This window comes from Oreochromis aureus, linkage group 8 (genome assembly GCF_013358895.1).
Source record: "Oreochromis aureus strain Israel breed Guangdong linkage group 8, ZZ_aureus, whole genome shotgun sequence".
Classification (NCBI taxonomy): domain Eukaryota; kingdom Metazoa; phylum Chordata; class Actinopteri; order Cichliformes; family Cichlidae; genus Oreochromis; species Oreochromis aureus.
Genome location: NC_052949.1, coordinates 17,887,761 through 17,901,879, shown reverse-complemented (window position 1 = coordinate 17,901,879; position 14,119 = coordinate 17,887,761). Strand labels below are relative to the sequence as shown.

The 14,119-nt window shown below is 38.5% G+C and overlaps 1 protein-coding gene across 1 annotated transcript; it reads left to right on the top strand.

Moving 5' to 3' along the window:
- The first annotated feature begins 8,720 nt into the window (after positions 1 to 8,720).
- On the top strand, positions 8,721 to 13,497 carry LOC116317817 (polyserase-2-like). Its single transcript, XM_031736692.2, has 10 exons — positions 8,721 to 8,823; positions 8,935 to 8,955; positions 9,176 to 9,338; positions 10,416 to 10,684; positions 10,773 to 10,918; positions 10,996 to 11,239; positions 12,072 to 12,243; positions 12,336 to 12,601; positions 12,676 to 12,785; positions 12,889 to 13,497. The coding sequence occupies exons 1-10, from the start codon at positions 8,769 to 8,771 to the stop codon at positions 13,174 to 13,176; spliced, it is 1,734 nt and encodes a 577-aa protein (XP_031592552.2). The 5' UTR covers positions 8,721 to 8,768; the 3' UTR covers positions 13,177 to 13,497.
- The last annotated feature ends 622 nt before the right edge of the window (positions 13,498 to 14,119 follow it).

The window sequence follows — 14,119 nt, the reverse complement described above, 5'->3', positions numbered from 1 at the left end:
CCAACTTCCCACCAGTGTTAACATATATTTTTGTCCCCACAAAATAACACCTGATGCTCTGAGAATATCCAAGGTGCAAAATTTCACATCTTTTCAAATGTGTTTTCTTTCATTAGCTATTTGAATGAGAGAAACTGAAACTGATGCCGTGTGCACTAAAGCCTGACTCTGTGAATGTGCAACCTTTGCTAAGCCTGATGGTTAACAGAGACTGACTGATACAAGATGGTCTCCTGTTCACACTGTATACAGTGAGCATGTAGTGACTTTAATGACTGACATTATCAGGCTGTGGAAGGAATACTTCGAGTACCTCCTTAAACCCACTCACACACCTCCCATACAAGAAGTGAACACAATGACCAATCACTGAGGGCGAGGTCAGTGAGGTATATCTTGGTGTGGTGGATGACATTTGCCCTGAGTTTCTCAAGGTTCTAGATGTTGTGGGGTTGTCTTGGCTAACACCCCTCTACACCAGCAGACCAGAGGATGTGGGCTCCCTCTGTGACACAAACCTTGGGTCTATGAGATATAGTGTGGTTATCCTCCTGGTCCAATGGACCAGCTCTTTATCCTTTCAGGACAAAGAGCTGTGCATGGGATTCTGCCAGGTGCTACTGGATTTGCAGCCTCAGGGTCACCTCTCTGCTTTTTATGGATGATCTGATACATCAGGTTTCTTCAGCCAGAGCCCTCCAGGGTGGCTTTCAGCTGAGTGTGGAGCAAAGTGAGATTTAACAGCTCCAAAGTACAAGGCTATAGTTCTCAGTCAGAAACAAGTGAAGTGCTGCACCTGCTGCAGTTCTTTAAGAATCTTGTATTCTTTGCGAGAAATTGACAGACTGATTTTTACAACATTTGCAGTAATGTGGATACCATACCATCTATCATACCATGTATAGCATCATACCATGCTATACCATTGCTTCTTGGATGCTCAGACGTGTTGGTGAGAAAGCCTGCTGGGCCTGAACACCTCTCTCTGCAACTGGATCCTAGACTTCCTGATGGCGAGACCACAGACAGTCTGGATATGACATTCAGCCCCTCACTGCCAGACAGCGAAATAGTTTTTTCCCCCAAGCCGTTAGACTCCTGAACACTCAGTGACTGGAATGACACACATAGACACACACACACGCGCGTACCTTCATACACGTCACTTCCAAGCACTTATCTGCACAATCTCATACACACAGGAACACGTTCATACACCATGTTACTTTTTGCACAGTGCTCAGTCTTTTGCACATTTCTGTTGCATTGTTGTGTCTGCACTGTCTTGTGTCTGCATCGTTCTGTTCTTTCTGGTGTTGCACTGTCTTTGTTTTGTATTTTTGCAATTTTGCACATTGCACTTCATGTAGTCCCGTGTTGATTGTCTGTTTATATCATATATAGCACCATGGTCCTGGAGGAATGTTTGTCTCATTTCACTGTGTGCTTTACCACTGCACATGGTTAGAATGACAATGAAGTCATTTGACTTGACTGGACTGGACCAGTTTGTTATGATGTAGAGAGAGCTGACCAAAAGAGCATCTGCATTTTTAACATCAGCTAGGGCCACGAGCAGTGGGTAGTGCCTGAAAGTTTGAGATCACAGATATATACAGAGGAAAAGAGCTTCCTCTATAGGGTGTCTAGACTCTCCCTTAGAGATATGGTCTCCATATTGACAGGAGGGCTGAGACATCTGGATGCCTCCTTGGCAAAGTGTTCTGGGCATCTCCTATCAGGAGGATGCCTCAGGATCATGTCCTGTGTCTGACTAATGCTTTAACTAAGCTAGTGTTGTTTCGATGATTTAGATCCATGTTGAGAAACTCCTGTTCCATTACATCCCAAATGTGTTAGATTCATGAGACATTTGGTGACTGTGGAAGTCGTTTGACTACAGTGAACTCGTTTTCATGTTCCAGGAGCCATTTTGAAATCATTTGGACTTGACATGGTGCGTCATCCTGCTGGAAGCAGCCATCAGAAGACAGGTACATTTTCATGATAACAGAATGGACTCAGGTGGACTGTAGCATTAAGCAGTTGAAGTAACAAAGTACAAATCCTTCATTACTGTACTCAAGTGGAATTTTCAGGTATCTGTAGTTTCAGTTACTTTTACTCCCTGGATTTTAACACAAATGTAGTTTCTACTTCTTACTTTTTCAAGCTTGTTGCTTTTGGTTTACGATTCTTATGTGCAGTTATTGTTGTTCAAAGCTGATTTGAAAATCATTTCAGTTTCAAAAATCAAACTGATTTTTAGGGAAGAAGCACTGATGATGAATACACTAATGATGTATTCATCATTAATTATTATCGCATACAAAGAGATAAAAGAAGCCAAAAAACATTTATGCATTATTTACAACACTATTAACACTGCTCTACAGGGTAAAAGTGTCAGGAACTTGTGGTTGTGGTACTTTTATATATAGCTGGTATATCTAGGGCTTAGCTTTTGTTTAAGTGGCAGGTAATTTTAGATGTAACTTTGAAAACAGCCCAATAAACATCAGTAATCACACAAACTTTCTGTTCTCCACAGTCACACTCCTCAGTTGGCTAAAGCTGCAGCTGCTGCGTTTAACTGGAAGTGAAAAAAATGTTTGTAACTTCAGTCAGAGATGGAGAAAGATGTAAGAAAGGAGAGGAAGAAGAGGTGTCAGCAGCAGACCATATGATTTGGGCGGGCAGCCAACTTTGATGATTCAATTCGGCTCAGTTTGGCTTTCCATGAAAAAAAAAATGTATGAGCGCAAGCGCTCATATATGCTATACATAATTACAACCATACTGTTCACACACACCTGCTGACTTTAACTCATTTTCCTGTGTAGGTGTGGAGGCAAACTGACTGCAGTGTATATCGGACCACCAAACAGTTCACAGGAGGGAAGTGAAGTCATTTCCAAGTTATTATGGTGAAAAAAGTGTGATTCTTCAATACTTTGAACACATTGTCATCTAGATTTTTAAAACTACAAAAGATGGGTACACAATTGAATGATAAAAACACAATTCATCCACAAGGTGACCTCTGGTAAGAACAACAACAGTAAAATTGTGTGGCTTTCTCTTTGCTCTGATTACATGCATTTCTAACCCTGGTTCACAAGTGACACTGCTGCATGAAACTTATTCACACCCTTCCAGATGACACACATCAGATTTGGCTACAGCAGTAACATCTGCAACGTGGGCAACAGCAAATAGATCAATTTTTTAATTGTCATTGTTTTTCTCTGCCTGTGTACACTCATTAGAATTTATGATGAAAAAGTCTGTAGTGCCTTAATATTATTTTATTATAATATTAATCAAGGGGTTCAGTTAGCTTTACACAAAAATTGGTAAATGTCCAAACAACATCCATACAGTTAATTTTTAATTTATACTTCGAGTAAATTTCAGAGCTACTTGCTTTTTTACCTTTGATTCAATAAAAAAAACAAAAACTTTTACAGGACTGTTTTTAAACACAACTATCTGTTGTTTTGCTCAAGTGATGTGTGTACTTTGTCATTTCTATGAGGCATCAGTGTGCATATCAATGCTCAGCAACACCAACAAGCCTAAAAGACCACAGAGTACAACAATTTGTTGTACATGTCAGTGACAATAAAGAGCTATTCTATTCTGCTCTAAGTGGATGATTGCACAATCTTTCCTTTATTAAGAAAAACATCTTGAGCAGCAGTTTATTTCTGAATGCTGCCTGGCTGGTGGATAACTAACCAGCCAGCTCTAGTTCTTTTGAAGCCTTATTACATCTGCATGCTTATTAGTTCAAACTGCTTTTCAGGAAGTCACTTCTTTTGCAAGTGTGCACCACTGATAAAAAATGAACTTGTCAGCTCAGCCTAACACCCAATAATCTGACCACATCCAAAGTGTAAATTTCACATCAGTTTTTTGTAAGTCTTTATGTGTGTGTGCATGTGTGTGTGTGTGTGTTAAATGGGATATCTAAGAGATGGACATTTAAGAAAATGCAGTTCTTTATAGTTTTATCAAGTTTTTGTTTTTTTGTGTTTTTTTTTAAAAAAGGTCCAATATAAATTATTCTGTTGAACACTGTTAAACATGATGATGGATGATGACATATTTGTAAGTTTCTGTCATAATATTCAGGGGGAAAAGGACACAAATATAGACTGCAGAGATAATCTACTAAGAAGAATGCACAGGAACACAGTATGACCCAATAAAAAAACATGAGCAACCTGAGGCTTTGAGTACACACAGGAGGTGAGGAGGAACAGTGGAAACAAGACAATAACTGTGAGAAAGTAAAACTCAACCAAGTGTAACAAAACATCCTGTTTTATTTTGTGAAACAGGGTACTTGCAAAATAAAACAGGAAGGAACAGAAAAACACTGAACACGGAAACAAAGACTGAATAAATAAACCAAAATGCAAGATACACTCAAGAACTAAACTCAGTTAACAACCTACAAAAAGCCTGACAGGAATTTACATACTGAATCATTAAACCAGAAAAAAATGACTGCACTTAGAAGTAATGCACCGCTACAACAAAACCCACAAAACTCAACAAGCCACCAGAGCTTCATTGTGTTTTCATATGCCAAAAGTAGACAGTTAACATGTCCCTGGAATTATAAACACATTTGTGATTCACGAACAACCTTAATTTCATTTAAGTTCCTTTATGTTACAACAGCTAAAAGGTTCCCTTGCTGTTGCAATGCTTGGCCATGGTTCACATGCACCACAACTCAGGACCTAGCTTATTAGCCAACCTTAGCCAATCTTAACTCAGATTGAAAAACTTCTTCAGAAAATTTCCTCAGATTAAATCCAATTCCCTTTGGTGGACTTTGACTCCAAAGTCCTTTTTGTTTCTCTTAAGCCATTAAGACGTCAACTTGCTGGCGTGTTTTGGATCATTGTCCTGTTGCAGAACCCAAATATGGAACGCCAGGACTGCCATAATGAATTAATTAAATACACCTCCTTGGGTGGTCTGTGCCCCATTGGCCACCTCAAATTGTAGGGTGGGTCAACCCACATTGAGATGCCCAATCTACGCCTTGGGGCTCATGTCATGGGTGCCTACAGGCCCATTGGGTGGGATGGGGCTTCCAGGTGAGGGAGCAACCGTTGCTGGGTGCAACTTGTCTCAGACCCAGAGCATTTTGTCTTGTCCCTGTCTTGTCTCTGTTGTAATTGAGTGGGTTCCTGGTGTTGTGACAGTGTGCAGATGAACACTACTACTGAATAGGAGTGCCTAAAGAGCCAGTTGTTTGCTTGTTCTCTGCTTCAGGGAGCAGTCCTCTACTTTCCAGTCTTACATGTACCAGCCCTCCCTCCCCCCACCTCCCTCATACGACACATCACTTGCACACAATCGAAGGAAATTAATATGGTAAACTATGAAAATCTACCGATAATTTTACTGTTATTGAATTGAATAATTATGAAACAAACACCTCAGTTTCTGACGTTTAATTGTTTCTGTTTCTTTATTTAGTTGAGAACTGATAAAACACATTATTATGCTGTCAGATATGAGAACACAGATCTTCCTTCTCCAACTTACTGTAAGCCAAAGCTTCTTATTAAACATTTCCTATCTGCATATCTTTTCAGTGTGTTAAATTTTGTAGAATTTAAATCACTGTCTCTTTAAATTGTCATTTAAAATAATTTTGCTGTGTCATCCTAGGCCAGGTTTCAATCATCTGATCAGTTGTTCTGGATATGAGTCAGCCTGTATGCCATCACCAGAATGGATAACTTTAGCTGCTTTTTATTTAACTTTGATCAGAATTTCCTGCTTCAGTAATTCTTAAAAAGATGGCAGTTCATAACAGCTGACTAGATAGCTCAAAAACAAAGAAAGTGAGCTCTATTTTCTCATGAATTAATACCTCATTTAATCATTTACTCTCTCTTATCCACCACAGTTTAACTCCTGATAGTTCCCAAAATTCAGCACTAGTGAGATATTTTTTAATTATTTACTTCCCCATTCCTGAACTGGGGTAAAATTGTGGAGAAGCACATGTGGAAGATTATACACTGCTTGTTCTTGTGGCATGTGCTTAATAACTTGCCATCTTAAAAAAAACATAAGCATATAAAAATGTCAAAAACGACAACCTAATATGCATATATAATGCTGACCTTGTCAGTAGTTGTGATACATCATTAGAATCTGACATCACACACAGCCTTATCAGAACTCATAAGTAAGCAAGAGAAATTCCAAGGAAACCACATTTCAGTTGGTACGCAGCTATCAAGCCTTCGGCATCGACTAAGAATTTGCAAACATTTGGGTCCTTTACAGATTTATTGGATTAAAATGTCTCAGAAAAAAACACTGTCCAAGTCAAAGAGATCACCCATGCACAATGTGCTCTTTATAGATAATTGGGAAACTTTCTCACAGAAACCTGGTCTTGTTAGAAGAGAAGGCATCCATCCCACGTTGGATGCGGCAGCTCTTTTTTATCAAATTTCTCGAAAATTTATTAAACCCCCCCAAAACCTGACTATTCAGAGTTAGGACCAGGAAGCAGAGTTGCAGTCTTACACGCTTCTCTGCAGCTTCTCTCCTCCTCTTATCACAGCTTTATTCTCCACAAGACTCCAGTGAAGCCCTGCCAAAACAGTTATTTACAATATAGATTATTATGGTTAACTAAAATAAAAAACTATATTAAAAGATGACACTGAAAATTTACTGTGTTTGTAATATAATTTTTTTGAACTCCCTAAAGCTTGACCCGGACAAATACTCTCCACATTATAATAATCAAAATCACAAAAACGAACACTGAAAGAAATCAAAACTAAATCAAAACTACACTTAAATGAGCCAGAACACACTGCACTACATACAACTAAACTGGATACACACAAAAACTCAAAATGAGATAGACCTGAAAAACCTATCTCATAATGGTTGTCTATATTAAGAACAGCCCTCCTCAGTTAGTTTATGTTTGACCACGGAGTCAGTCAGCTTTGACCTGAATGAATACCAAACTACTTTACTTATTGTCCAACCGGGAATGTTAACAGAAGTTAAACAAGAACCAGATAGAAAAATATTAACTAAGTAAACAGCAAGCTCAGTTGTTCTAAAATGTCATGAAAAAGTCAAAAAGTATATCTGGACATGCAGACAGAAGATATTATTCGTTTTATTCAATAATAAAAGTAACAGGTGCAACATGAACTCTTGGATGAATGTGTAGTTTTGTTTATTGTGCATGCCATCTTTGTCAGCATTTCTTACCTTTGTGCACTTTTTGTTTGTTTTTGAGAGGCAATGATAATGGATAACATATTAGTGATGAGTTGTACTCTAAAGATATTAATATTAATCTTTATTTATTTCTATGAATGACATATGTCAACATGTTTAATTAGAGAGTTAACTTAAAGTACTAATTTTCCAATTCTCTAAAGCTTTACTGCAGTGATGACATGTCTTCCAAAAGATATTCCCTCATCTAACACATCTGTCTAAAATTTCTTATAGATATTCAGTTGAATTGCTTAACCTGCAACCTACAGACAGGCCTCCATACAGAACCCAGAGGTATGTTTTTGCCGGTATTTTACTGACATTGTTAATCAGTTTACTCAGGATAAAAGTTTCAAGTTGTATCAAATAAATGTCTAGATTTTTGTTTTCTAAAATATGCAATAATGATAATAGTATTTAGTTTCTTTAAATGACATTAAATACGTAATTAATAATTCTCTGAAGAACTAAGTTTTGCTATTCAGGTTCTTAATCAAGCTTTTTTAATGCTAAAATATAATATAGTTGTTATTTATGAATTCTAAATTTTAAGTAAACTGTACAGTCATTTAATTGCATTCCTCAACAGAAATGTTTGTTTTATTATTACTGTCTACAGAGCTCCGCAGACAGCTTTGGTTTCATGGTTTTGTAATTTGTTCTTCACCTGCATGTGGCTTGGTTATCTTACAAAATAAATTAACGTGACTTTATCTGTATAAATCTTTGATTTCAGGTAGTTTTAGTATATCAGTGACTTAACTTAAGGTGATTTCTTAAATAGTCTGAAGACTTTACAAAAATTTAAAGATTTCATGTTTCTGTTTTTTACCCATGAAGTATGGAATGATTCATGACGAGGCAAAAAAAAAAAAAAAAAAAAAAAAAAATGACAATAAACCATTTTAGTTTTAGGATGTAAAAGGAATGAGTCATAATGGTTTCTGAATACAATGTGAATAGTTGTCACATCATGGCAACATGATACTAGCTAGTCATTAAGACACTTGACAGCACCAGTAAGTATTTTGTAATTAAAATATAATTTTATATCTACATAGTAAACCATGCTGCTGAAACACACAACTGACACATCAATGACAACTGGCACGTGTACAGAATTTCATCCCAATCTTAAAAGTGAGAAGTCCACGGATAGGTTTTTCATTGACTTTGAAATTAATAATAATGTAGCAAGAATTACTGAACTGTGAAAAGGGCAGAAGTCTGTCATGGAAAATGACATAAGAAAATCACTGTGGTCTTTAAGCTCTGGACATTAAAAAACATGACTGGAGTTCTGTAGCCTTTGTCCCAGAAATTAAAGGAAGAAGGAAATGTTTCAGCATTCTGGCTGTGGGGTGTGCACATGGGAGGGGCAATAATAAGTGACACACTGTTTATATATTTGCCACTCACTGATAGCTGGGTATAAAAACTGTAAAAAGAGGGACACACGAGAACTATGCAGTTACACAATGGTGTTAAGGAAGTGGATTCATTTGATGGCTTTGGTGAGCCTCCTGTCTGCAGGTAAGTCAGACCAACATTTGCATGTAACATAACTGTATGCAAATATAAATTCAGGATCTGAAAATTGCCTCCTCTCTTGAACATCACTGATCCTGTTGTGTTTCTTTCCAGAATCAAATGCTCAGCTTGATGGTAGGTAAAAATAAGAGTTTCTCTGAGTAAAAAAAAAAAAAAACATTTGTAAAAGTTATAAAGTGCTTCATTTTATTATTTATATTTTTGACATTACAATTCATTTCATCAGCGATCCAACTAAAAACAGGGAAAAAAAATGTTTGTTTGATTTTTTTTACATGTTCCAACAATGATTTACGTTGCTTCTGAAGATTGATCCTGCTGATCTTTGTTTCAGTATGTGGCACTGCTCCGCACAGCAGCAGGATAGTCGGAGGTGAAGATGCTCCACCTGGACACTGGCCGTGGCAGGTCAGCGTGCAGCTATTTGGTGGACATTTTTGTGGCGGTTCCCTCATCAATAAAGAGTGGGTGATGTCTGCTGCTCACTGCTTTTTTAGGTGAGTAACAAAAAACATCTGTTTAATCTTTATACCTAAACTGATCCAGCTTGAACAGGGTAGATGTGTGCAGATCGATCCAAATATCAATAGTATTGATATCAACTCTGATATTGATATCAAATCGATACTAGCGCGATGCGATCGATAGTTTGTGTTTGTGGGCACGAGTTCAAGTGCATGTGGGGTGGGGGAATCAGTGAATAGCAAAGGTGGAGGTTCAGAGATTTTTATGTCCGTGGGGGGGCTCAGAGGGAAGAGGTGAATAAAGGTCTGGAGTTTGTGTGTGTGGGTCGAGGGACAGTGCAGGGAGAGAGTTCATTCATCCATCCTGTCAGCCTGATGTCTTTCAGTCTGCTGGTTCCAGGGCAGAGGCTCTTCAGTCTCCTTCCCAATAGCAGAAAACTGGAAAAGCTGTTGGACAGATGAGTGGAGTTATCTGTAATGCAGCGGAGTGTTTAGGTGAGGCGAGTGCAATAGATGTCCTGGAGGGAGGGAAACGAATCACCCACAATCCTCTCTTATAATCTCACTACTCAATATAGCTTTTTCTGGCGGGACCCAATCAGGAGCCATACCACACAGTGATGCAACTGGTGAGGATACTCTTAACAGTGCCTTTGTTGAAGGCGCTCATAATGGGGGTTGAGGCTCTTGCTCTCCTCAGTATGTGGGGAGGTAGAGTCATTGTTAGGCTTTACTGAGCACAGTGATGCTGTGTTCTTTGAGCAGGAGAGATCTTCTGAGATGTGCACACCAAGGAACTTGAACCTAAGAAAGCTGCCTATATAGGTTAAAAGTACTGACATCGGTATTGGTATCGGCAATACTGGCCCTGTATTTACTTGGTATCAGATTGATACCAAATCTGCAGTATCGCAGAGCACTGGGCTTTGACTAAAATTTGTCAAGGAAGGCAAATATCAGATTGGGAATACTGAAACTGCCAGCATTCCTGAAATATTTCATCAACATAAATGTTAAAATACTGGCTCATGCATAAATACAAATGTTTAAAGTTGAATGTTTTTTTTTCATCAAAACTTCTATATTTTCTTTTTCTTTTTTTAACTCTAGTTCAAGTCCTTCCAGATGGAAGGTTTCTCTTGGTCTTCAGAGTCTGCAGGGTGAAAATCCAAACAAAGTGTCCAGAAATGTTGTCAAAATCATTTTGCACCCAAACTATGACAGTGTGACCAACAACAACGACATCGCTCTGCTCAGACTCTCCTCACCAGTCAGATTCACTGACTACATCAGACCTGTGTGCCTGGCAGCAAGTGGCAGTGTGTTCAATGATGGCACTGATAGCTGGGTGACTGGCTGGGGTGCAGTCAAAGAGGGAGGTGATCCTGGTGTTGGTGTTTCAGTGTTCATGCGTTCTGTAGTTCATTGGTTTATGTGTAAACAGCTCCTCATCTTTCTTCCCATCAGTGGCCTTACCCTTCCCTCAAACGCTGCAAGAAGTGGAGGTGCCAGTTGTGGGAAACAGACAGTGTAACTGCCTGAATGGAGTGGGCACAGTCACAGACAACATGATCTGTGCTGGTGTTCTGGCAGGAGGCAAAGACTCATGCCAGGTAGGCTTCCTCATCTCATTTGGTTACATAATCAGGTGTTTCAAAGATTCTCAGATGTGTCCTCTTCATCTCTACAGGGAGACTCCGGAGGTCCAATGGTGAGTAAACAGGGCTCTGTTTGGGTCCAGTCTGGAATTGTAAGTTTTGGTTTTGGTTGTGGTCAGCCCAATCTGGCAGGAGTCTACTCCAGAGTGTCCCGTTACCAGTCCTGGATCAGGTCCCACATTCGCTCTAATAGGCCAGGATTTGTGCAGTTCATCTCCAGCGGGCTGGATCCTGACAGCAGCTACACCTGTCCTGGTTCTCTAACAAGACCCTCAAGTGAGTCTCAGGTTCCAGTTTTTCAGTACCAATAAATGAATATGGATAAGTATATAATGTTTTAAAATTTTCTGTATCTGTAATTCAATTCAGTGTTATTATACAGCACCAAATCACAACAACAGGTGTTTCAAGGTGCTCTATATTTTAAGGTGAATACCTTACAATAATAGAAAATAGTGAAAACCCCAACAATCATATGACCCCCTATGAGCAAGCCCTGTGGCCAGTGGGAAGGAAAAACTTCCTTTTAACAGGAGGAAACCTCCAGCAGAAACAGACTCAGGGAGGAACACGACCGGTTGGGGTGAGGGGAGGAGGATCATCTGATCCAGCCCTAAGTGTTTGCTTTATCAAAAGAAAAGTTTTAAGCCTAATCTTAAAAGTAGAGATAGTGTCTGTCTCCCAAATCCAAATTGGAAGCTTGTTCCACAAAAGAGGGGCCTCACAGCTGAGAGCTCTGCCTCTCATTCTACTTTAAAATACGCTAGGAACGACAAGTAAGCCTGCACGAAGCGCTCTAATGCTGTGATACAGTACTATAAGGTCATTAAGACAAGATGGGGCCTGATTATTCTACACCTTGTAAGTGAGGAGCAGGATTTTGAATTCAATTCTGGATTTAACAGGGAGCCAATGAAGGGAAGCAAATATAGGAGAAATATGCTCTCTCTCTCTCTCCTATCCCTGTCAGTACTCTTGTTGCAGCATTTTGGATTAACTGAAGGCTTTTCAGAGATTTTTGGGACATCCTGATAATAATGAATTACAGTAGTCCAGCCTAGAACCACCTAAACCATTTGCTTTTTTCATTTTTTGTTTCTTCTTTCAGTGTCAGTTTGTGGCAACACCCTCGTGAACAGTCACACTGGAGGAGACAAGAGCACTGTACCTGAAGGAATTTGGCCCTGGATGGTAAGTCTTCACCAAAATGGAGTGCACAAATGTGGAGGAAGCTTAATATCTGACAATGTTATACTCACAACTGCGCAATGCTTCTCTACGTAAGTACGCAAACAGCATTTATAATTTTTACCTTTAAAATATGAGCTGTTTGCGATTTGTCTTTTAATGGTGTCTTCAATCCTCCTGACAGCACCAGTCCAAATGCCAGTGAATGGAATGTGTTTCTTGGTCTTAGACTCGTAAATGGTTCTGAAGAGTTTGAGACATCTTTGGGTGTTTTGAACATTACAGTGAGCAAAATGACTGGCTCCAATATTGCACTATTGCTGCTGTTTGAATCAGTCAGTTTCAACAATTATATCCAGCCTGTGTGTTTGGACATTAGTGATTCAAGATCTTTCCCCATTGGTAGTCAGTGTTTGGTGACAGGCTGGGAAAACAGGAACAACAGCAGAGGTAAGGGTTTGCTGTTTTAAAAAATTGCAGTGTCTGAATATCTTTGGTTGCATTTGCAAATATGACTCTTACAGGTGCTGTTAAAGCTGGCATAGTTCGCCAAAACATGAAAACTCAAGTTGCAAGTTGTGGCAATCTTTCTGATTCAGATCAAATTTGTACTCACATCATGGACCTTCAAGAGGTAAAAAAAATATTTGTCACTTTATCCTAAATGTGCTTGGACTGATGCTTTCAGGCTGGGTGTTTGTTGATCACTGATTATGAATCCTGTTTTATATCCACAGGGAGATCAGGGCAGCCCATTGCTGTGCAAGTCAGAGTCATCATGGTTCCAGGTTGCTGTAGTAACCGTCTATGAAAGTAGACTGAGCCATGGAGATGTTGACGTCTTTACCAAAATCTCAAGATTTGGGTCATTCTTAAAGGAGATTATTGATGAAACACCATCTCCTGCAGCACTTTTAACAGGAAGTTCACCTGATTTCTCAGTTTCCTTATTGATGTTTTTTTGCTGTCCTCATTATCTCCTTGTTCCTGTTGTCATGATTTGCTCTTGTGGGTGGTTGATGTAGTTCATTATTACAAATTACCAACAGATGCCAAAAGTCTTTATTAACACCCATTCATACTTACTTAATGTAGTTATGATGCTCAGGTCAATATGAAGAAAATTATTCATGTGAATATTTCAAATGAAGTTTAAAATCTTTTTTTTTTTACATTTTGGAATGTGATGGTATGTTTCTCTAAACTAATTATACAGGAATATGTCTTCTCTGTGCATTCTGAAGCTGTTGTCTACTTAAAAATTGTATAAATCGTGTAAGAGCAAAATTGAAATGTAATTCTAATTACATACTTATTATAATAAACATTGATAATGTTTAAAATAATGGATAAAATAATGTTATTGTTTTGTTGTTGTTGTTTTAGATAATTCAGGGCTAAATATTGCATATTTTGTTTATTTGTGAGCAAAGCCATTCACATTATCAGTGACAGTTTTAACAAATTACAGCTATTTTTTTCCACAAGTTAAATGCTTTAAAGGATATATACTGAATTTCATAGATTTACATTCATACATACAATGCTTGTAGAAACATAAACACAGAAAATGCTTATTGTAGATGAGCAGCCATGAGCACACTCTTTAAACTTCCTACCAGTATACATCACAGGTCATCATGTCATTGCTCGATCTCCTCAGACAGTTACATTTAGCCTCATCTATTTTATTTGAGGATCCAAACTATAAGAATAGTACATTAGAAATAAACTACTGATAACTTCAGAAGAAAAAGAAAAAACTGAATTCCTGATGACTTTTATTGTGACGCCTTAAACAAACCTGCTTGTGATATTTTCTCTTCTGGTTCCTGTGTGATCTAAGCAGTTGATTAACAATTGTATTTTCCTGCTCAGACAGACCCCAAAAAAGACCCTGTGATAGATGAACGCTTCTGTTATGGTCACTGACCTCTCGGGGCTCTCCCCATGTGAGAGAGCTCTTTC

Coding starts and splice junctions, on each gene's coding strand:
- LOC116317817 (XM_031736692.2), top strand. CDS start 8,769: ATGGTGTTAAGGAAGTGGATTCATTTGATGGCTTTGGTGAGCCTCCTG. Junction 10,919..10,995: donor GAGGCAAAGACTCATGCCAG/GTAGGCTTCCTC, acceptor TCATCTCTACAG/GGAGACTCCGGAGGTCCAAT. Junction 11,240..12,071: donor TTCTCTAACAAGACCCTCAA/GTGAGTCTCAGG, acceptor TTCTTCTTTCAG/TGTCAGTTTGTGGCAACACC.